At 47.3% G+C, this 24,954-nt stretch overlaps 2 protein-coding genes across 2 annotated transcripts; one reads left to right on the top strand and one right to left on the bottom strand.

Moving 5' to 3' along the window:
* Positions 1-8,781: 8,781 nt before the first annotated feature.
* On the bottom strand, positions 8,782-13,639 carry CHST2 (carbohydrate sulfotransferase 2). The gene is made up of 2 exons (XM_032408525.1): positions 12,908-13,639; positions 8,782-12,801 (listed from the first exon to the last, which is right to left on the bottom strand). The coding sequence occupies exon 2, from the start codon at positions 12,617-12,619 to the stop codon at positions 11,009-11,011; it is 1,611 nt and encodes a 536-aa protein (XP_032264416.1). The 5' UTR covers positions 12,620-12,801; positions 12,908-13,639; the 3' UTR covers positions 8,782-11,008.
* Positions 13,311-14,468, top strand: LOC116634964 (atherin-like). The gene has a single exon (XM_032408526.1). The coding sequence runs from the start codon at positions 13,330-13,332 to the stop codon at positions 14,230-14,232; it is 903 nt and encodes a 300-aa protein (XP_032264417.1). The 5' UTR covers positions 13,311-13,329; the 3' UTR covers positions 14,233-14,468.
* The last annotated feature ends 10,486 nt before the right edge of the window (positions 14,469-24,954 follow it).

Consider the following 24,954-nt stretch of genomic DNA (forward strand, 5'->3'; position numbering starts at 1 on the left):
GTAAGTACTCTACAGCTGCGTGCTAACTGGTGCTCACAGGGAAAAGGCATTGGTGTGAACTGGAATAGAAGCTTCCACAAGGCATCAACACACAGATGCTGGTTTGTGCATTGGGATGTGATAAGACCAAACAAGTAGTGGGCAAGGACAGTGTCATCTTCAGAAACCAGGGACACCTGCAAGATGTGAGCACCCAGGTCAGTGACCTCTTCTCCACCACGGCCTCTGCCACCATTATCCGTGACTTCAGTATTCACGTTGACATCTGACATCTTAGCCCTTCAGCATCTTAACATCTCCACCTTCAATCCAACACAACTACCAACTGCCTTAGCCCTTGACCAGTAACAACTACAGAAATGTAGGTTTCAGGAATTCCTGACCAACATTTTACATTTTATCCTGCCCGAATTACTTGTATTTTTTTATTTTATTTTTATTTATATAAAATCTCAAATCTTGGATCTCACTGAGTCTCAACCCAGCATCCCTCCTATTTTCCCCCCAATCCATTACACATCATCCAGTAAGCCGTCTTCTTTACACTTAACCTAAAACAGCAGGATGTAGCTAGAGAAACGTGCAACTTGTAAATTCATTATCACCACAAATGCCAAAAAATAGCAGTGATAATTATGCTAATGACGATGGTGATATCATTATCATTTCACATGTGTTGAGCATCATTTATGAGCCAGCCTGATTCTCGATTTTGAGTCAGTAAGTACATAATTCTCTTTGGTTTAATTTAGCGCAGTGTTTCTCAATGGAACCACTATTGGCATTTTTAGTGGGACAATTCTTCATACATGGGACTGTCCTGTGCATGGCAGAACATTCAGCATTACTCCCCAGGCATGGCAACACACACACACACATACACACGCACATGGCCCCCAATCCACCCTCCCAACCAGATTGTAGGAACATTCCCACACCCAGTTGAGAACCACTGGCTGAGTGAGAAGAGCACTAACTTGAGCATGAAAACTGACATTGACTATACTTTGAGACCTTGAGCAAACAACTTAGCCTCTCTGACTACCAGGTTATTCTCCTGTAAAAGGTGGATCATAATCTTACTTCTGCCTAGAGGTGGCAAGTTTCAAGTGATCTCAGAAAATACTAGTGAGAATATTTAGTGTATTCATTAAGATTATGTTTGGCCGTGACAAAAAAGTGGCAGCAACAGCATAAACAGTTAGATGTTGATTTTTCCCACATCACAGGTATCCTGAAGGCTGGTCGTCCAAGGCCGGTGCGAACCATCCCCTGTATCATCAATGTCCCCAGCTTCTGTCTTTCTGCAAGTTGCCTTTACCTTCATGGCTGCCTCTCAGTCATGAAATAGAGTCCCCACTTCCAGACTCAATCTGCAAGAAAGATAGAAAGAAAGGGAAGGAGGAAGGAAGGAAGAAGACAAAACAGGCAAGAAAAAGCTTTGTCTGTATCAGAAACATAACACTTGCTCCAAAATCCCCAGCAGACTTCCATTTACACCTCACTGACTGTCACATGATCCTTCCCACCTACAAAGGAGACTGGAAATATTTTCAGCTGAGTACATTGCCTCCTTGAACAAAATGAAGGTTCTGTGAGTGAGAAAGAAGGGGAGAATGGATAGTGGGTGGGAAACCAGCAGTATCTGCCATCCTGGGCAAGTTACAAAGCATTATGGAAGTATAGGGTGGCATTAGGATTAGAACCTGAAGGAAAGCACATACCAAAATACAGTATCTACATGAATTTCACTACATAAATTCCATCTGGAGTCTCATTTATCCACATTACTTAAGACTAAATAAGTGAATGTCCTTATATATGTCCAACAGGCATGGTGGCCCAATTAGCTAATGAGGCACATCTCTGCCTCATTTTAACTTAACAATGCAGAGTGAACCACCTTGTGTGTAGCGGACTCTAAAGAAAATAGCCCCCAATTATTCAAGATAACAGGAGAATAATACGTGTGTAAATGAATATAAAAAGACATCTATTGGTTTAAGGCTACCTGACATCCACCTCCCTACTTTTAATAATTGCATTCTGATTTTCTTGTGGGAAAATACTTCCCCACATTGTGTGCTCGTTGGTTGGACTGTCAGTCAAGGTGCCCTGCTCAGGTGCCAAGGAACAGACACCTGACCTAACCTCAGCCAATGCAACTCTCTCATCCAGCACTTTGAATATTGAATGTGTGAAGCAAGACAAAGAAGGGAGAGAGGGTGGGAGGGACAAAGGGAAAGGGAGAGGGAGAGAGAAACGGAGGGAGGAGGGAGACAGGGGAAAAGGAAAGAAAAAAGAAAGGATTGAAGAAGGGAAGGAAGGAAGGATGGAAGAAAAGAAGGAAGGAAGGGAGGATGGAAGAAAAGAAGGGAGGGAGGGAGGGAGGGAGGGAGGGAAAGAAAGGGGGAGAGAAAAGAAGAGAGGAGAGAGGTGGGGAGGGCATGGGAGGGGAGAGGAGAGGACTCCAAATTGTCCAGCCTTGCTCCCTAGCTGTTCTTCAATTCTGTGGGCTCCCCACATCTTTTCCAGTTAATTTGTTATTTTTCTCAATGTAGATGAGTCAGTTTTGCAACCAAAGAACCTTGACCGATGCCTAACAGAATGACATTTTCAGACCACCCAGAAACTCAGCCGTTGGCTTTGGTTTCAACCTCATCTCCTACTAAAGCTTGACCAGAATCCCAAACGGCACTCCTTCTCTGATCCCCAGACATTCTATAGAGACATTGAGAAATACTGGAGTGGTCAAAAGACTGGTGAGAACCAAGAAAATAAAAAGTCCTAGGATGGGAATGTCAAAGAGCCCCCCATTGGGAATCAGGAGCTGTGATTTCTAGTTTGTGCTCTTCCTCCAACTGGGGACACAGAGCACATCTCACGGCCTTTCTGCACCTCAGTTTCCACACTTGTAAATGACTGACCTGACTCTATCACATCTGTTTTTATAAGATACCAACACTTCTTAACTTTGCTAGGTCTGCACATGCCCACTGAGTTCCTACCCTCAAACAGTTAACAAACCATATATATCAGCCTCCTGACATTCTCCCTCCTTGAGCCCTGCTCCTCCGCCTACCTTGTCCTTTATAATTTACATAAGATTGCCTAGAAGCCCCATCTCACACTTGGACAGAAAATCCCCTCCCTTCCAAACTACCCCCGCCCCCGCCCCGGGGTCTCCTAGGGTAAGTCAACCCTTCCAGGGTGGACTACAGAATTTACGAATTCTTCTCTGCATTTCACCGGTTGTGGTTTCTTGACCCATGCCATCCTGGCTGGCACTACTCTGATCCCTTCCACCTGCAAAGCCCCAACCACCCAAGGTGAAGCATGTAGCAGCCTTTACTGGAGGTTTGGGCAACAGAGGCAGCTCCAGTGCAGCTCGATGGGGCAAACGATGCCAAGCTGAACATGAATCTTCCTGCCCTTGGCCATTCTCTTCTTGGGAGCATCGCGGCAGCGTCCCTTCCTTGGGCGCCAGCATCCTGAGCCCCCTGTCAAGTTGCTTATCCCCTGTCATTCCTCCCTTTACCTCTCCCCTCTCCATTCACTCTTTTTCTCCCAACCCCAAAATGTCCTGTCCAGGTGTTTTCTTCCCACCACCTAAAGGGCCTGTTACTTGTTTGGCCAACAAAGGCCATTCTGAAATGAATTTTGTCCAACAGTACTTAAAACAACAGTTAACCTTTCTCTTTCTGCTGCATAAAAATGCATCTCTAAAGATACAGATAACACCTGTTCTTTGGCTGAAGGCATAATGCCTCAAGCATTCAGGAGGTATTTCTCAGAAAGCATTTGGCTGGGACAAAAAGACTTGCATTTTGTTGGTATCCCTTAATGGAAAGAGTGTGATCTCTGATCTACCAAGCAAAAAGAAAGAGGCTTTGTCACTTACTAGCTATGTGACCTTAGGAAAAGGACCCATCTAAACCTACATTGTTCTTCTGTAAAATAAAGACAATACTTATTCCATAGGATTGTGGTGAGGATAAAATAGAATCATACATAAAAAGCGCTGTGCACAGTGACTGGCCCATAACAAATGATCTACAAAGGGTAAATGATGGTATTATGATTATTACCATCATCACTGCTACTTACGGCACTTAAAAGTGAAATCAAAATGGTGATAGCAAGTTGTAAAGAGCACAGCACATCAAGAAGTCACTTGGGAAGTGCGGAAATATAAATGAAAAACTATGTGCAACAAAGACTTAACCTAAATGAAGGGCACTTGGAACTCATGTCCTGGGAAGGATACCGGTCTCGCTAGCAAGTCGGGCTGGTTAAATAACGGGGCTAAAAACTATAAATGTGAATACCGTTATTTCAGAAAGAAAATGTGTTTCATTTATATTTTTCTTTGAAAAAGGAATCACATAATATCCTCCTTCATCTAAAGATACTGAGCACCAAGATGAGAACATCAAATATCTTAATTCCTCCCAGGAGCTCGTTCAGCCCTAGAGAGAATAAGAGTTTGCCAGAGTAACTGGGACATCTGAAAATGGAAATGGAATATTTAGACCTCCATGTTGTTTCTTGAAAATTTCCAGTCCCTGGAAAGGTTAAAAGAGAACCACAGTGGAGGTAAGCACCACACATCAAAAACAGATACACAGCCTCAGCCTCCTTTACAGTAATACATTTTCCTACTGGGCTCTTTAAAACTTGCATCATTTCTGCTGGACTGTAGTTCAGTTGTTACTTTTCTTGGTGGGGGGGACTCCATTATTGTTTCTCTGTTTCAAACACTAACATGGAAGGATCACATTCGAGGCCTTCCACGGGCATGATTTGGTATATTCCTTTTGTCCATATTAATTTGCCTTCCTTTTCAGCTTTTGTGTGCCACACATATGAAGTTCAAGACATCATGGAATGTAGCATACTACTCTAAAGCTTCTTGGACAGTGTCTGCCCCTCAATCCCTTTTGCTCTGTCTTCTTGGGCTACGTCTTTTATTTCGCACTCACTTACTAAAGACCTGTGAGCAAGACACTGCTTTGGTGCTGGGGAGATAAACACACACACAAATAGGATCTGGTCCCTTCCCTCCTGAAGAACTTAGACTAGGAGAGGAAGTAGGCTATGAACCAAGAGTCTCGATCTGCAGTGACTCCCACTGATAGATCTGTGCACAGGGCAGTAAGGGGAAGGGGGGACAGAAAGACACTTGTGCATCTTAGAGCTGGGCCAATAAATAAAACCTTCGGAAAGATCCAGGATCTTCAATTATGAGTAGGAATTCACAAAGCAAAAAGAAGAAATGGGAGGCAGGAGGTGGAGAAGGTGGAGAACCTGCTACCCAGAGGAAAATGGGACATATCACACCTATAATAAAAACAAACTTAGCCAACTAAGCACAATGAGGAGGCACACCAGTTGGCTTAATACATCTTGCACCTTTACTCTTTGAGTTTATTGTGACTTGACCTTCTTCTCTTCCATACATAAGCTTTCTCTCTCTATTATACACAAAGCAAAATCAGAGTCCCACGGTAGTTCCAGAAGGAAGGGAACATTGTCATTAGTGGAACTCACCAGTATCCACATGCTAAGGACAAAGAGGGCATGCTCGCCATCCTCATGGAAGACGTCTAACCTGTTCTTATGGGGATTCCCACAACAACACAAGCTGTCTTGCACCTGACCAATCCCGAGAACACTCAGTCTCAAGTGTTCTCAAGCCCAGCTGATGACTCACAGGGGCTTTTCAATCACTTGCTGCAATTACTAAGGATCATTTGTCATGTGTGCATGCACCTCCTTAGAATTCCATCATGCAAAGTGCATTTGTCTCGCTAGGATGTCTTTGCTTTAATTATAGTTACACACAATAACTCCTACCTTTGCACCGATTTCCCAGGAACTTGAGGGCCACTATTATTTGCTCTCTCGTCTAGCTGGGCGTTTCAGTCCCTGCACCCGGATCCAGGAGTGCCTCCAGGGCATACAACCTGCGCAGCTGGCCAGCCCCACGCACAGAAGGACCCCGTGCTTGGCTTAATTCTTATGCTATTGCTGAACTGAAATGCTTAAAAGCTTTTTAACAAGGGGTTCCACACTTTCATTTTGCACTGAGCTCCACAAATTATGTAGCTGGTCCTATCTAGGGGACTAACTGCTTGAAGGTGAGTTTCTGTCAAGCCCTTGCCTAGACACCCAAGATGGGAGCCATTTTGATCATAGCGATCATTTTCACCCTCATTCTCATGGCAGGGTGACTATCACAAACCTGCAAGCTCAGGCAGCCCCAAAACACCTTTTGACATCTGATCACAAATAACCAGTTCCACCAAAAGTTAAGCTTTGGCCTTGGCCATACTTGATCATTCTTTATCATCCTTCCAAGTCTGCAGATAGGCTCCTACTCCTTCAAGGCTCCTCCAAGTTTACAAACAATACCACCTCCAAACACTGGTTCATAAAGTTTCCCATTCTATAAACTTAATGTGTTACTCAGGATTTAACAGTTTCCTTAGCATAATTTGATTAAGGGTGTGCAGAATTGCATCAGCTGTAATAAAAGTCAAGTCCTGTAATTTCAGTTACTAAACACTTGTACAAGAAAGAGCCTGTACCCAAGCAGCTGTGAACTTGAACCGCAAAAGTATCAGCCGGGATGCCCAGAAAAGTGGGAAAGGATATGAGCAAATCATGTTCTTCCTGTGACAGATTTGAGAGGGCCCCCTCAAGGTGAGTGACAATGGGGTCTGTAAATTGCGCATTTACCTCAAGCCATCCCCTCACGCAGCTCAGACCATTCCTCACATTGCGATTGTCATTTACTACCTGTCCACACTGGATCCTGACACAGAACTGTCATAGGTTGTGATAGAATCATCGGCCACTCACTCTCCTGAGGCCTGAAATCAAAAGCATCACTCCCCACATACCTCTTTACAGGCATTAAAACATCCTCTTCCCCTCCCCCCGCCCCCGCCCGGACCTGAAGACGATGCAGGAACTCAACTGCATGTGTGCGTGGGCGGGGGTGTCGTGTGGACGGAGGGAAGACGGTTGGGGGAGGGTGGTAAAGTGACGCCTCGGCCTTATTCACAACTACAGATAAGACATGCTTTTTTATTTCCCTCTTGGTCTTTCTGAAGTCATCTCTAGAGACGGGGTTTCAAACATGATCTTTATTTCATTGCTGAGACCCAGGGAATATTAATTAACAGCCTTACTCAGATTCACATTAATTTCAAACTGACAGCATAATCCAGCCGCAACTACACCGTCTGCTACAAGAAATCCTGGACAGGACTGGCCACAGCCAGGCAGGGATGCATGGGAACAGGCAAGCATTGTCTCATTCAGCATCCACAAGAGGCCAAACTTCCTGAAAGTAACTATTCCTCTGCCTGGTTAAACTGCACATTCAAAACCCTCAAAATAATAAACAAATATTATAACCTCAGAGCCCTCCCTTAGGTACCAAGGCAGCATTTGTTCTTCAGGGATGTTTTGGTCCCTGCCTTTATCTTGTTAATGCAATTGAGAAAACAAATAATAAACGTCACATCCTTCATTTGGAAATTTTAACTTCTCCACCTTCAGAAATTCTGAATTTTCGTTTCTAATTCCTCCGTGGGAAATATGAGCCTCTACCCGGTCCCCCTGGAAATCTTGCAGATGTTCCTGTTGCCCACTCCCCACATCTAAATAGAGCCCAAGGCTCCCTTCCTCCAGCAAACTTTGGTGAACAGCCTGGCAATTTTTCTAAACGGGGAACACATTCTTCCACTCTTTCTCCCTTCTGAGCGCTTTGCACTTTTGATAGTTCGATACTTCATTCACTTACTTATCGAGTGTTTATCAAGTACTCACTATGCGGTGGACAATGAAGGGTCCAGGATTGCCCCAGTCCCTGCCTGCAAGGTGCCCACGAGTCAGCCTGAATGAGGCCTTTGAGTGCCTCCGAGCTCCCTGAAATTCAAGCCCCCAGCCGTGTCACTGCCTTGTTCCAAACTCATATTTGTTGACTAAATGCACCGGGTAGACTTCGTTTTATAAATAGAGCTTTCTAATTAACAAAGGAATTCCAAAGTCAAAGGGGTCAGTCAGGCGTGCTATCAGCTGAGCAGAATTTGAAAATAAAAATCACTCTGATAAGCCGCTCTGAAGAATATTTCCTCCTGGCTGATGGACATATTGCCAAGTTGGGAAACGTGAAGGGATCGCCTTCACATCTGCTGCCGCAGAAATGGTCACGGGCGCGGCTGCAGTTTGCTGTGGCCCAGGTCTGCTCGCACCGGGGGCTGACAGAAGCTTATTAACGCCAAAAAATGCTTCACTCCTTCTCAGACCCGTGGAAGCTGAATGTCACTGATACGACGATCTCGGCCGTTAGTGGGGGCTACACCTGTCTTGCCTTCCTAGAAGGCAGCTACGTACAAAGCTCCAGGAGTCACAGTTCGCCTTTTCCAATTACAGAGTGGCAGAGTGGAGAGAAAGCATCTGCCACAAACAAGGGTATTGGGCAGAAACCCCGTTCCAACACCGCGAGGGGACAAATGTTGGTGTTTATGCTTCAAATTTCCTCTGAGCAGAGGCCACGAATGCGCTGCCCGCGGCAGAGGCTCCACGCAGCACCCGGGATTTTTTTAAAAACAAAAGATCCAAACACATCGCAATTCTACTTTAACACAAAGTCCTTAGACATACTGAGAGAAGAATGAATTCCACTGTTTAAAAAACCCTTCACTCAAAAACGAAGCATGAATTTTACTGTGATTAAGTGAGAAGAGCTGATTCTAACGCCACATGAAATTTGTTTTTAAATGGTTATTTTATTCAGAATGGTTGCCTTTTAATGACGCTGTCTTGATTTCCTGTTAAACCTATTTCATCGATAGTCTTCCAACATTAATACTTATTTTTTTCATTTAATTTTAAAGTATTCTTAAATTAAAGCTATTGCAATATTCTATTGCTGCCGATGATAATTCCACAGAGGCGCTACCATGAAAATATCATAGAAAACATGATCAATGTGTTATAGCTGTCATCTGGTTTAATAAACACAATACTCTAAACTATTTTAGGAAATTAAGAACTAGCCATCCTAGAGTATGTTATAAAGTCCACTGCTAAATACAACTCTTTTTTTAACTTCTGTGCTTCTTTATCTTGAATTCTTAACAGTGTAGTTAGATTTCACATTGTAATGAAAATTATACTTAAGATTCTTACATTCTTATACTTAAGGATCACCTTGGGTTAAAATCTTTCCCAAGTACATATTATTTTTCATCATATTTTCCTTCAAATCCCCCGCATTTAACCAACACGGGTTGGCCTGCGGAGATTTCACAATAAATTATAGTAAAATAAAGTCATGATGATCTCGAACTTGTACCGTCTATAATGAAATATATAACTACACTGTCTCTTTTACCTATTTAGGCTTTAAAACTTCGTACTGTAATATGACATTCTACAGAATGCTTCAGTAGAAATGGGCTCAGGACGGCAGCACACCATTACCATTGCCAGAAAACTGGCATGGTTTTCTCCCTGGAAAATACCAAATCTCAAAATCCAACACATTTACTCATAATTCATTTTCATTTCCTCTTTCTCAGAATTCATTTTCATATCTAAAAGAAGCTCTTGGCTGAAGCCTTCTACTGTCTGCAACATGTTATAGCTTCTTTGCAATTTCACTTTTAGGAAACACAGTAAGGAAAAGTAATGCACCCTCATGGGCATCCCACGTAAGCCATGAGAAATTCATATTCTTGTTTTGCACTGATTTGAATGGGAAGCAAGAAAGAAAAGGAGAAGCCTGTGAGTGCCCTGATAGCTCACAGGTGAAACTTCCCTTTTCAAATGCCTCCATGTACTGGGTCACAGGCAGGAAAACACTCCAGACATAGAGACTTGTCATTTTTCTAACCAAAGAAGTTGCTACCATCGTCAACAATACCTTCACGCTGATTTTTGAGGTCTGTTTTAATCATCAGAAATTTTTTTTTTACTTATATACTTTTCTTCCAAAAAATCCTTTTTCTGAACTAACCTCAGAACCAAAACATGTCTCCGCTTCAAGGTTCCCCAGTCTTAACTGAACAGTAATCAAAACCCAATGCTTCAAACCCCCAAGGGAGTTGCTTCTTCATTTCTGTGCTCAAAGTGGAACAGGAAAGGAGTGCGAGCTTTTCCCTCCACTGCCTTGCTTGGTGTTTGCCTTTAGAATTCGAAGGTCTGTCCCCATTCCTGCGCACCTGACAGGCTGTGATTTATATGTGAGAAAACAACTCCAAGGTTCTTATCAAGGAGTCAGAAGCTGCTCCCACCCACCTTAGCGGTTTTCTAGGAAACAGACTGGGAAAGGGGGGTGGGGGGAGGGGAAGCAAATTCTGTCTGAAGCTACCCAGGACAAGTAGCATAGGTAAATCCAAAGTAATGGAGGCAAATATTAAAAAGAATATTATTTATTATCTTTTTTATTAATACTCACGGAGAACCTTTGCTTTTTACACAAGTCTACTTTTAGAAGAATGCCTCCTCGGCTATCGTGCCCAATGGAGCTCTGTGCTCGGGCCAACTTCCAACTTCCCCTTTCTCCACCCCACCCCTCACGACCAAATTACTCTTGTACATGTTCACAGATACCACGAAAATTTTGTAAACAAGATTTAGGTTACTGGATCTTGATTTAATCAACATCCCACTTCAAAACGGAAGGTAGGTAGGAGAGAGGGTAGGAAAGGGGAGAAAAAGGAAGGGAGAAAAGGCAGGGGAGAGGAGAGGAGGGGAGCTGGTCAGAACTTTCAAGTCTTGCCTTTGCTGAGATGTGTGCGTATTGTGGCTGTTCCTTGAAATTCAATGACTCAAAACATTGACAGCAAGTGCCTGTGTGGTTATTTATACTATATATCTATAATAGAATATGTGGGTTTCCTCAGTTTGGGTCTGGGCTGTTTTTGTTGCAATACACCACAATCCTCCTGTGGGTGTCTCCACAGGGAGTCAGGTCTCCCAGGAAACCCTCTCAGAGCCGGGGCTTCCGGAGCAGGGTCTTACTGAGGTCTTTGACCTCCTCGGGACTATTGACCCGCTCATAGCCCAGCACCGCCATGGGCTGGTAGCAAAACTCCTCCACCTGTTTGATCTGCTGGAAGGTGAGGGCCGTCCGCCAGGCGTTGGCGGCCTGCGTGGCGTTGCGCGCGGACACCACAAAGGGTTTAGAGGAGGAGCCTGAGCCACTGGTCATGTTGAGGGCAAACTGTTCCATTTCGGGGCTCACCAGCAGCCCCACAAAGTCGTACACCCTCCGTAGGGTCTTGACGGGGTCTCCCACTAGGTCCTCGTACCGCACTACCAGGTAGTGGCCTTGCAGCCAGTCAGGGGGCTGCAGGGCTGTCTGCAGTGTCTTGGCCATGCTGTTGCAGATGACCTCCATAGCGCCAAGAGCGTGGTAGTCCGCCGGGCCGCCCACACCCTCCTTCTTGACGCCCAGCTTGTGGCCAGCGGCCTCCAGGAAGGGCATGCGGTGGGCGCGCGGGTCCCGGCTGCGCACCACCTGAAGGCTCTCACGGATGAGACCGTGGCGCGAGCGGATGCGTGAGCTGGCCACGGCACGCGGATCGCGCACTAGGTGGATGACCTTGAGGTCCAGGGCAGGGTCGCGCAGCAGCGGCGCCAACACGGCCACGTCGAAGACACGCACGCCCTTGATGACCAGCGTGCGGTACTTGCGGCACTCCTCCTCAAAGCGCGCCAGCCGCTGCGGCGGACACTTCTTGCACACGCGATCGTCCACCAGCCCCACGACCTCCTTGCGGTAGGCGGGGCAGAGTGGCGAGGAGCACACCACCTTGTTGGTGGCTGCACCGAAAATGCCCAGCGTGGTGAGGTTGCGCCCCCCGCTGCCCGCGGGGCTGTACAGCTGGAAGACCGAGAGGTCGCAGCGATAGAGAGCGCTCAGCATGTCCCGCGCAGCTCCTTGCAGGGAAACAGCGTCCCCTGGGTACAGTTTTTGCCACACGTGCCACACTGGCTCGTAGAGAAAGAACACCTCGGGGTTCTGGTTGAAGAGCTCACCGAAGAAAGAGGAGCCCGAGCGCCACGTGGTGAACACATACACCAACTGCCTCTTCTCTCCGCCACCCCCGGTGCCCCGAGTGCCATTGCGGGGAGGGGCCACCGCCCCTGCTGCGCCTGCTGCTGCGGCGGGGGCCGCCCCGACGGCGGCGGCGGCGGCGGCGGCGGCGGCAGGAGGGCGGTACGGCGTACGGGGGTCCAAGCGGGTGTGTGCGCGGGGTGGCACTGCCGGAGGAGGCCCCGGGCGCCCCCAGCCGCCCCCAGCCGCCCCCGCCGCGGCACCCAGCGGCCCCTCGGGGCTGCACTGCTGCAGCGGCTCCTTGTGCCACTTGTAGTCCAGGAGGTTGAGCATGGTGAGCACCAGCAGCAGCGCATAGCCCGCGCACAGCACCAGCGCCTTCCTGCGGAACACCTTCATTCCGAGCGGGGACGCGGGCCAGCGACGGCCCGGGCGCCGGGGCCACGGCGGGAGCAGGGCGCGCGGCGCGGCGGCAGGCGCGGCCGGGAGCAACCGGGGGGGCGCGCCCGGGGGCAGGGCTCGCGGCGGGCTGCGGCTCATCACAGGCACAGCCGGGGCCGGCGGCGCGGCGGAGGCGGCCCTGCAGCCCAGGAGGGGGACGCAGCGGGCCGACTTCGGGCGCGGGGACTGGGGCCGCGGCTCCGAGACGGGCGCGGCAGCAGCGGCGGCTGGTCCCCGACGCCCAAGGCTGGCTCTCCCATGGCAGCGGCTCCGAGAAAGACCTGCGAGCGGAAGCGGAGTAAGCCGATGCGCCCCAATCCTCCTCCCCACCCGCCTCTTCCACCTAAGTAACGCCCACCCTCGGGTCAGCCGGGCTCCCCCGCTCACCTGGAGCCGCGGGCGCACCCCGGAGCCGCCCGGGATCACGGCCGGGTGGTCTGTCCTGCTGTCACTCGTTCCTCGATTTCTCGCTCACAGTCCTTCCTGGGAGTCCCCGCGCCTAAGAGGGGGTCGCGGGACTCGGCAGCCCAAGCCCTGGGCAGTTTCCGGGCAGTGGGCGCCCTGCGGCTCGGGAAGGGAAACTTTCACCGGGCCTGGAACCCTGCTCCGCGCTCCGCTGAGCCCAGCGTGCCCAGCTCCAGCGGCGTCTCCGCCGACCTCTCGAGACCGCAGCTTCCTTCCTCGCTCCGGGGGGCGAAGCCGGCTGGGGGAGGGGGCTTATACAGGACCCAGCTCCCGGCAAAGCGGCTCCGCCTTTCTCGCTGTCGGCCTCCGCGCCCGGAATCTTCCCATCTCTCTGGCGGCGGTGGATGGGGCGCAGCGCGACCCTGCAGCGACAGCAGCTGCTTCTTCCATCACTCGGAGGATGCCCGGGCCGGCATAGCCGGCAGCGCCCGCCGCTCCGCAGCCTCCGACTGGCCCGGGAGGAACCCTACACACACAACAATCGGCCAAGGAGCCCGAGTCTGCAGCGCTCCCTTGCCACCGCCTCCCCCCCGCCCCCGCCGGCACCAGCCGCTTCTGGCCAACGAGGTATCGGGGCAGAGGAAGCCCCCGCCGCTGCCGCCGCCGCGCGAAAGCGGCGCCCGGGAGGATGCTGCTACCCGACTCCCCCTACGCGGAGCGGCTGCAACGCGCTCGGGCCAGCCTCTGCGCGGCTCCTGCCAGCCTGCGCCGGGTTGGTGCGCGCCGCCGTCTGTCGCTGCGGCTCCTCCCCTTCGCCGCGCTGCCCTCCTCCTCCGCCGTCCCGTGCCCGCCCCCCTCGCAGAGTCGGGCTCCAGCCGCCGCCGCCTCGGGGACTGGAGATGCGGGGCTCGATTCACCGCGACGCCGCTCGGGCTGCCACCCACACGACCGAGGCCGTAGCAATACGTGCGCAAAGCGCCTGGACGCGGACGCGGGGTTCGGAGAGATCGGGCGCCCGGGGCTCTGAGAAACTTGGGAGTCTCCTTGCGGCTGCCGGGCTCAGCCGCACGTTTTTGCTCTCGGAAAGAGTTGGTGATAAAGTTTGGGCAGAAATCCCCCAGCGGCCGCCCACTCCACTCTTCCCTTCGGCGTCGGCACCGCCCGCCCCTCCAGGAACCGAGGACGCACCCGGATGCGGGTGCGCTCGGAGGACGCCGAGCGCCGCTTGCAGGCTTTCTACTCCCGGCTCACGCGTTCCAGCTGGTCTGGGGCTTCTCCCTCACCGAGGAAGTAATAAATCTTTCTGACCTCGGGGTCAAAGAAGACGCATCAGTTCTAGGGAGGAGTGTGCAGGCGGGGCGCCTCGGCCCCCCCCCCCCCCCGTTTACTCCACCTACGGATAGGGCAGCCTGGATTTCACTACGCCCCCCGCAGATGCCCTCGGTCCCCGCTCGTAGTGACGCGTCCGCTGTGAGCGAGTGCTCGGGAACTGGGGTGGTGGGGGGTCGGGGAGTGACTCTATGTTGTTCTGCTATACAGTAAAATATTTGTCTTGCTTCTTGCTTTTACAAATGAGTTTAAATCATTTGGCTAAAGGACACACGGTCGTTGGAAGTAAAAAGAACTCATTTTGAGTTGGTTTAAGTTAGTTTAAGTTCTTTTTAAAAAGATGAAAACTCGCTCCCTCGCGCTTCCTCTCTCGCTCTCAAGAGAACCAAAGGCGACTAATACCCTCAATTGCATCCGTAAAATGGGGACACTTCTAATAGCATTCAGTAATTCAGCGGTGATTGGGTGTTAGATGCCCGAATGATTTAACCCCCTGGAGGCCTTGCCTAAATTGCGGCGAATCACTAGGGGTCCTGAAGCTCACTGACTGCGGATAAACAGAGCGCTGATCTCCTGGAGGTGTATCTGTTGCCTCCTACCCCATGAAGTTTTTGGAAGTTTGACAAAGTTACTACAAAAGTATATTTGTATTATTTTGGGTACATTCTTTTAGCCAGAGGATCCTAAATATAAAATGTTGCTGTTTGAGCTATTATTCCTCACTGAGTTTTATAGAATTTTATGAATGCAAGGGCTTTTAGAAAGTGACTTAACTCGCGGGTTTTCAGGATAGAAAAATATTCAAAGAACTTGACTTAACCCCGTTTTAAAGAAAAAAATTCCATAACGCCCGGAGTCAGTTCAGATAATTATTCCCCCTGTGGTTCTGATAAAGTGTAAGGATGAGGTATATCTAGGACAGGTTTTATGCAAATGGGAGGAGGCAGAGTAGATTTTAGGCGGGGCTTTCTCAAGTAGCAAGCGCATCACCTCTCCAAGCAGGTCAGGACAGACGTCTTCAATCCCTGTTTACAGAGGAAGGTGGTACAATTTAATTGAGTGACTTCCATCTCTCCATTTCTGGACCCACCCACCTCCCTTCCCCTGCTGTCTCAAAAGTCCCTGTCCCTTCTTCCCTCTTCCCTTCCCCCGCCCCAAACAAAAAATAAGTGATACTGGCTCATTAAAAGAGTGATGGAAGAGAAGGAGTTGTGGAAGAGAGAAAATCTCAATCTTAATATTCAGCATGATTCCAAGGAAAATAATTTCTAATACTTTTAATTTAGTCTCTGGCTTTGTGGTTACTCAGAAAGCACCATGAATTGCAGTTACTTGATGTAAGACCCTTTCTTAAACAATTGTTTGCATAGAAACAATTTTGTTGCAATTTCCTAACACTTTACTAGAGTTGGCAAAATAGTAAATCCACTTGCCATACGCCCCCACAGTGAGTGCTCAGCTGTGAGTGCTCAGCCGGCATAAATTTACAGCTTCCGGCCTCTCCACCCTCTCCTTGCTTGCAAATATTTTACCATTTTGCATGGTGTCATGATTAATTCCCAACTTTGTTACAACTAATGACATCCAAAGACTTGATAATGTCTTCCTTCCCACATTTGTTCAGAAATTCTTTTCATTTTAATCCATTTATCCTTTTTGCATAGTAATGACCCAGACATAAAATAAGTCACATCATAATTTCATTGGTGGGGGGAGCCAGTCATGCCACTGGGCTGTCCTTAATTCAGCTGGTAGTTTAGTTCGTTGCAATTCAGAGTCTTTTCCAGGAATGCTCCTTCAGTCTCTTCTTCGGTGCCTGTGATGTGGAAAGGAACTGCCATTGGAAACTTGCCGTGACCTTTGCCTAATCCTGGACAAATAGGGGCCTAACATCCAGGGGTGCTGTGGGCCCAGGACCCGGCCTGTGGAATAGGGCAGAGAAATCTTCCAAGACCTTCCTCCATAATCAGGATTGGGAAAAAATGTAAGGCAGGGCTATCTGGTCAGTTTCCAGCCAAGCCTGTCCGTGTCACTGGGGCCTACAAGATTCATCTTTGGGAAGTATCTGTCCCTGGCAAGATAGATTGACTCACTCAGATTTTCAACAAATACGCATTTTCAATGGAACTTAAGCACACAGAATTGGATTAATCATAATCCTTGATTGAAAACATACTGTCATTAGCCCAAGGGTGGCCCTTTTCTATTTTATATGACTTTAAATAACATAATGAATACTCATGAGCCCTTTACAGAGCCCAAAACCTCCAGAGATAACCACTCTACTTAATTTAGTTTAAAAATTTTAATGAAATGTTTTAAGTTCAAAAAAAAAAAAAAACTTGCCTTAATTGTCAAAAAAAGAAATAGCCTGAATAGTCTTATGATTATTAAGGAAATGAAGCAGTCATTTAAATCTTTCCATAAGAAAAACAACAGGCCCAGAGGGCTTTATCAGATTTTCTACCAGACTTTCAAGAGCTAAATAATTTCTATCCTACTCAAACTCTTCCAGAGAACAGAAAAAGAGTGAATAATTCCCTCCAACTCATTCTAAGGGGAAAATAACTAGAAGGGGTTTTCAGAGGAGGCAATAGGTCCTTTTCATTGATTAGTATACACATCAAACTCCTAAATAAAATACTAGCAGAGCAAATCTAAGTGAGTGTGGGAATAAAGACAAGATTGGCAAACAAAGCCTTGGAGTTTCTTCCTGCAGTTTTTCCTTCCCGACCTTAGGGACAAGCTAACTGGACAAGGAGATGTTTTCCTGCCACAGCAAGTGACACCACCTCCTCGAGTCCACGAGCCATTTCTCTGCTCCCTGTATGGGGCATCCTCCTGGGTTCTGCCTGACTCCCATCCAATCTCCCTTCCTTTGGGAACGGTGTCTGAACCACCCCACCCCACTGAGTGTGGCTTTGATGGGAACTTCGGCCAAAGTACTCCTCTTCACCCCCTCCTACCCAAACTCAGCAAGTTAAATGTTCTGTCCATGAAAGTTCCACTCATTCATTCATTCTTTTCTTTTTAAAGATTTTATTTATTTATGAGAGAGAGAGAGAGAGAGAGAGCATGAGCAGGGGGGAGGGGCAGAGGGAGAAACAGACTCCCCACCGAGCAGGAAGCCAACCATGGGGCTTGATCCCAGGACCCCAGGACTATGTCCTGAGCCGAAGGCAGATGCTTAACCGACTGAGCCACCCAGGCACCCCCATTCATTCATTCTTTATGTATTGAACTCCTACTATGTGCCAGACAATCCGAGTCTTCATCAGAGGGACTGAAAAATAGAAAGCAGTTGCAGCCCCCTCATCCCAACAGTAAAGCCTAGAGAGATGCTCCATTACCCTTTCAGGGGGCCCTTTCTTTAAGCCTATGAACTTGGAGGGGTTTTTTTAGATCCTGTGAGTTACTCCAAATGCATCCACAAATTCTCCCTGCTCCCCATGAAGTCTGTCAGAGTCCGTTTTGTTACTTACAACCAAAAATTCCTAATTGATGTGGTGGCTTACCGCCTAATTACAGATTTGGTTTCATTCATGCTTTGTCTTTGTGCCTTATTCTCCACCTGCCCTTAAAGCAGTGCTTTCGCTTTTGAGTTTGCACCTTTAAATTCTAGGATCTAGCCAAGCAGTGCTCATAAGGAGCTCCAGCCCCGCCCCCACATTGGCATCAGTGACCTCACCCCTCACACCTTTCCCTGACCTTATTTATCACCAACACTGGCTGGGCTGTTCACGTGTAACCTCTGCACCCCTCGGCCACACAGCCAGGACTGCTCTCACACTAATTAATATAAATTTTCAGTCAGATCTACTCTCAGAAACCACATCTAATCATCAGTATTTCCTGAACTTTGATCCTAAGGATCTGCTGGGCTCTTTTATTATTATTTCATTATTGCCCTCTACTGAAAGAAAGAAAGAAAAGGATGAAAGAAAGAGATAGTAGGGATATGAGATGGCCCACAAAGATAAATACAAGAAAATTGATCAAAGGGAAAATAACATGAACCCAAGGGTGTGGTTCTATATAGCAATTCATTCCATGAGGTCCTATTCGATTGCTAGAGGTGAGCCAAAAAATAAAATTGGCTCTGAGCTTCCTAGTAGCCAGAGTAAAGAAGGAAAGTTACTCAGGAGCTCAACAGCTTTACCTGACACAGAAAACTAAGAAAAAATTTTATCTGCCTTCTCTTGTAAGCTTCATTCATGTGTTTTCTTTGTTCACTACTCTTTTCCCCATACTAGCATAGTATCTGGCATGTAAGTGCTCAATAAATATTTATTGGCTGACTTACTGTGGGTCCTTAAAAAAGAATTATGCAGTATAAAAAGTGGACTAAGTCCTTAAATTTGTCTCAATAATCTACAATGAAAAAAAAAAAACAACAACAACTATAGAGTTGGGGCAGAAAGTGCTGGTTCTTATAAGATCAATCAATGCAATCCAATGTCATAATGTCAATGCTCAGTTCACCAAAGGCAATTTAGGGTGGGCTACAACCACCCCTCTGATGGTCTCGCCTACTGCTCATCTCAGCATGCTGAATGAAGCTGTTTATCACGCTGAAGCATATAAGGATGAATAACTTCTAGGACAAGGCTTCTTGGAGAAACTATTACCTGTAAACAAGAGACCCAGCTTCTGTCATCTCTTTCCACACATCCACGCCAAACATTGCCCAGTAGTCGTTAAATCTGTGTCTTTTTTTTTTTTTTAGATTTTATTTATTTATTTGAGAGAGAGAGCATGAGATGGGGGAGGGTCAGAGGGAGAAGCAGACTCCCCACCGAGCGGGGAGCCTGATGTGGGACTCGATCCTGGGACTCTGGGATCATGACCTGAGCCGAAGGCAGATGTCCAACCCACTGAGCCACCCAGGCGCCCCAAAGCTGTGTCTTGTACTATCCTCAGCTAGAAAGTGATCTTGAAGCATTTGAAAATCATTTCGTTTCCCTGGCTTTCCCCCTCAGTGTGTCAGGACTCGTGAGTTATGAACACACTAAATAGGGTTGAAACTGGGAGTGTGCTTCAACAGTGTTGAAGAGTGCTTTGCTCTGACTACGGCCCCTCATCCCCAGTGTGCAGCTCCAGTTCACAGGAATTCCTCCTTGGAGTAAGCCTGTTCTCTCCACAGAGGGTCTGTCCCCTGACAGCCAGGTGCTCAGAGGCCTGGCCTCCCGGTATCTGCTGAGAGGTGGCCTCCGCCTCCCTGTGGACCGTCTGGACCCAACTCCACCCCGCCGCCCATCCTTATCAGTCAGCACGGATGACTCGCAGAGTATTTTGAAATACAACGTTTGAAAAGAAGAGAAGCTTTGACCCTGAAGTTTTAGTCCATGATCAGAAATGCTTTAAAAATCATCAACCAGTTACCGAAATCAAAAGTCAGGAGGACACAGAGATAACATCGCATTAGCAGAAACTCCATGGGACATCCACGTGGCTCTGCACTAATAGAATTCTGTTTAAAGCAAATAAAGTGATGTCTACCGTAACACCCTCATGCCTTCAATGTGACTTCTACCTCAGGTGCGACAGTATCTGATAAAAGGCTGTCAACTGGAAACCCCTCTCTTTATTAACAGAAAGAATTAAGTTCTTTGAGATTTAAAAACAGAGTGGCTCGTGTACAGAATTTGGAACCAGCCCTGGATTTAATTCCCCACAAGTTTACTTGTAAGTCCTATGTTCTTGGACAAGATATGCATTCTCTTTGGGCCTCAGTTTCTCATCTGCAATATAGGAAAGTAATATATGGATAATAATATCTGACTCATGGAATAGACAGAAGAAGCCAGGGAGGGTGCAGAGGTCAAGCACACAGCATGGCTTGGAGTGGTTAGTAAATAGTAACTCCTGCCCTCACCCCAGGGGAAGGGCCTTTTCCCTCTGGGGAAGAATGAAGCAAGTTGAAAGAACTTAGGATCTACAGGAAAGAAGGATGTCCTACCACTTTCTTTCCCCCTTTTTGTTAGGGGTATTTGGGGATTTGGTTTGGTGAGGGCTTTTTTTCAGGATGGGGAGGGTTCCGGTTGAGGTTTGTAGGGGCAGAAGGATGGGGAGAAGTGTTCAAGTGGTTGGCAGAGAGGATGGAGCCCATCCCAGCTGGAGTTGACCTGTGTTTCGTTGGCCTTGATGTCCACTGAGCCTTGCTACCCAAAGTGTGGTCAGTGGATCAGCTGAACGGAGGTCACCTGAGAGCTTGTTAGAATGCAAAATCTCTGGCCCCAGACGTCTTGCACCAGTATCTGCATTTTAGCAAGATTCCTGAGTGACTGACCCACACATTGGAGTTTAGGAAGCAAGGTAGCAGCCACTTTCATGTTTAATAGTGGGTAAACACCTACAATAAATTACTCAGGGTCATGCGGGTGGGTGGACTGGTTTCCCCCGCATTCCCGCCTCTGGGCTACATAAGATTATCGGATGGCTAGCAGAAGATTCTTCTGGAGCAGTGCAAATTGAAAAGAGATGCCTCCCTAACCCCCTTCCTTGCCCCAGGTACAGCCCCACATCAGGGTACACAGCTAATGAGCAGACGCTGGAAATCATATGGGAGCCTGCGCTTAGCGCCAAAATAAGTAAAATAATGTGTACAAATTCCCAGAACTAGTCTGTCACTTCTGTATTTACCGAAAGCAATAGATATTGCTGCTTTGCTTGCATTAAACAGAAAGGAAAAGAAATTATGGCAGCATTTAATTACAAGAACAACATATTGTGACATCGGTTCTTCCAGCAGAAAAATGAGTGTTTGGGGCATGTCATGAGTCTCACGGTACACATTGCCACACACAAAAGCAAATTCCACTCTAGGCAATGTTATCTCTGTTCCTGTAACTTACAGACAAACTAGTACGCAGAAACATCACACTTTTCCTTAGGTGACCTTGGTGCTTATGCGTGTAATTTCTAAGATGTACTGGTGAACAAAGTGAAATGTACGATTTCATACGTGCATTGTTTGGGCAGGCACAGGGGAAGAAATTGGATATAGAAAGTAGCCTTCAGGGATGCCTGGGTGGCTCAGTTGTTAAGCATCTGCCTTCGGCTCAGGTCATGGTCCCAGGGTTCTGAGATCGAGTCCCGAATCGGGCTTGCTGCTCAGCGGAGAGTCTGCTTCTCCCTCTCCCTCTGCCAGCTGCTCCCCCTCCTCGGGCTCTCTCTCTGTCAGATGGGTAAATAAAATTAAAAGAAAGAAAGAGAGAAAAAGAAAGAAAGAAAGAAAGAAAGAAAGGCCCTCGAAAGAAAGAGAGACAAAGAAAGAAAGAAGAAAGAAAGGAAAGAAAGAAGAAAGAAAGAAAGAAAGAAAGAAAGAAAGAAAGAAGAAAGAAAGAAAGAAAGAAAGAAGAAGAAAGAAAGAAGAAAGAAAGAAAGAAAGAAGAAAGAAAGAAAGAAAGAAAGAAAGAAAGAAAGAAAGAAAGAAAGAAAGAAAGAAAGAAAGAAAGAAAGAAAGACCCTCAGCCTGGATAGTTTCATTCTGCATCTTCTCAGCTCTATAGTTCATCCTTCGCCCCCGTTCATTTTCTTTTTTTTGTTGTTGAAGATTTTATTTATTTATTTGACAGAAAGAGACACAGCGAGAGGGGGAACACAAGCAGGGGGAGTGGGAGAGGGAGAAGCAGGTTTGCCGCAGAGCAGGGAGCCCGACGCGGGGCTCAATCCCAGGACGCCGGGATCATGACCTGAGCTGAAGGCAGACGCTTAACGACTGAGCTACCCAGGTGCCCCCCCCCCACACCCCGTTCAGTTTCTGTCCGAGTTCTGAATTCCCGAAGTTTTGTTTTGTTTTTTTTAAAGATTTTATTTGTTTATTTATAGGACAGAGAGAGACACAGTGAGAGAGGGAACACAAGCAGGGGAAATGGGAGAGGGAGAAGCAGGCTTCCCGCCGAGCAAGGAGCCCGATGTGGGGCTCGATCCCAGGCCCCTGGGATCATGACCCGAGCCGAAGGCAGACGCTTAACGACTGAGCCACCCAGGCGCCCCTGAATTCCCGAAGTTTTATGTCAACTCTTTATCATCTGGCTCCACTCTTGCCTAGTTACATGCTAAAAAGTTGGATGCGACTTTGGCTCAAAGTGTAACATCTCATTAGTTTTCAGATGATGTATCCTTGTCCTTCTACGGATTCCTCTTTTCTCAGTCACGACACAACATGTGGTTTTACTCACTTCAAAGGAGCAACCTTTCGGCTCAAGTGCAGTTTCTGTCACATTTATTTCTAGAACACAAAATGTTTTGTTGATTTGTTGAACTGTTTCTTTTCCTTTGCCTTGTTAGCTGTCTGTTTTTATGCACGATTTCATTGTTAGGGCACAACCTACTATGCAGAAAAGTCTCTTCTGCAGGTCTGTGTCCCACTTACAGTTTTTGGGAGACAATCTGCATTTTAATGCCACAGGTCAAATTTCAATCCAATAAATATCTAAACTCCTAGCCTTCCTATGAAAATATATTGCTATCGTCATCTCCAGTCAATGCCCCATTTGTCATTTATTTTGGGATCTAATCGAATTGATGAAATTTCAGCACGACGTAAGAAATTAGGGATTTATTGCACTCAGATATCTGTTTTGATTTTTATGACAAACACCTGGGTTCATTCAGACTTATTTTTCCACTGTTCTTTTAATGATGAATATGTCGTTTCCTTTCCCCCTCCCCCCCCCCCAGATCTCCTCTGCACAGAACATAAGAGACTGGGGGGCTTTAGACCTACTGGTTCAGTTCATCCCTTTATGCTCATCCTGGAAAACCAGTGTTCCACCAATGCCATGGCCTGGACTCTGTGCCTAGAGAATGAAGATTTGATGTGCAGCTTCATAACACATCATATTGACACAAAAGCAGTGCCAACAAAATGGGAATAACAGTCACTGATGACAGAAAGAAGCCCTCTCCCTCTGGTGAAAATTAATTGTTCTCAATTAATATGCATGGCACGGCTCTGGAAGCTTTTGGATCCCCGGCTTGTTTAATTCTGTCCATAATGATGTGGAGACCACAACACCTTCACATATTTACAGCACTTTTGTTGTGTCACCAGGTCAGGACCCCTGGGTGTCCCTCTCTCAAATTTTACCCTCTTGCTTGACACGCCATATTGGAAATGAACCCAAGAAAGATGATGCCATTTGGTATGTGTTGGCTGAATGGCTTCGTTTCTGTAAACAGCTGGATTTGTCCAACCATTCTGGCCATCAGCTTGGGTGTTTATGGCCCTTAGGAAACTCCCATATCACTCAGGCAGGCAACTGTTTACTTATGTTTTGCTGGAAACCCTTAGAAATATGTGCTCAATAGCTGCAGATGTGCCCACAGCTTGCATCCAGTCCCAGCCTGGGTCAGCAATATTTTCTATCCTTTTAAATAACCCATACAGAATATCCCCTAACAGATTATTATCCATCTGGTCGTTCAAGGCAAAGTGCTGAATAGGCACTCTGTGCATTCGGGGCTCACATTTAGTTTAATCCCATGATTCCTTCTGATTCACAAAGCCTTTATTTACTACAAGACTCCCCACATTGCTGATTCTTGCTGTCAGGAAAGGGTAGATAATGTCATCTTCACAATCATGGTTCACTTTCAAAGCAATTTACAGATGCTCATCCTTATAATCGCTCACCAGAGAAGGATAGCTATTTCAAGAAGACTGGAGATGAGGCACCAATTTTGCCCATGAATAACTAAGTCCAGTAGAATTTTAGCATCCTGACTTCATGGTGTTTCCCAAGGACCACTGAGAGCCGAACCCTGCACTCAGTTTAGATGGAAAGCACGACCAGAGAATTCAGATAAGATCTCTCCCCATTCTCTCACATCCAAGCATTCTCCTCCTAATCTCTCCCACAAAAATGCCACCCAACTGGTCGCTAATATGCATGGAAGCCTCACGGGCAATGGGAAAGATACATAAATATGCTGAAACCGAGCTTACTCATTGATGGCAGTGAAGAGCTGAGAAAGTGGAAGCACCTAGTTGAACTGCAAGTCCATGACCACAAGAGGATGCACACTCCAAGCTCAGGGGCTCCTGACCTCCAGCTCTGTAGGCGTTCTCTAGATTCACAGGCCTTCTCAAATTGCCGTCCAATGACTTCCTGAAGATGAGGTTTAAACACTCCCTTCCTCCCACTCACTGAACATTACCTCCAAGGGTGATTCCTGGAAAAGTCCTCCTGCTGATTCTGATGGACACTTACCGTGGGGCACCACCGGCACCCGCCGTCCACACCTCGACCCTCAGGCTTCTCCAATCATTTCTGCCATTTGGAAAACCCCTTGCTCCAATGCCAGTCTCTGTCCACAGAAAGGCTGAAAAGGCTCCGGCAGGGAGCTTCCACAGTTTCCATGGGAAGGAGAGGTGGCCAGTGCCCAGCGCTTGCCATGGTTCGTGCTTGAACCACTGAGTTAGCTGAGCAAAGAGTGTGTGCATGCCTTATTTCTCCTTCGCGGTTTCTCAAACCTTGTTCATTCCACTGACTCTCCCCCTCTTCCTTGCCAGGTGCACACACTACTTATTCTATGATGTATTTACTATTTTCTTTCATCTGACTCCTTGTTCAAGACCTAACCTATGTTTATTTTTTTTTTTTAAAGATTTTATTTATTTATTTGACAGAGACAGCGAGAGCAGGAACACAAGCAGGGGGAGTGGGAGAGGGAGAAGCAGGCTTCCTGCTGAG

Source organism: Phoca vitulina, unplaced genomic scaffold, assembly GCF_004348235.1.
Source record: "Phoca vitulina isolate PV1807 unplaced genomic scaffold, GSC_HSeal_1.0 scaffold10, whole genome shotgun sequence".
Taxonomy (NCBI): Eukaryota; Metazoa; Chordata; class Mammalia; order Carnivora; family Phocidae; genus Phoca; species Phoca vitulina.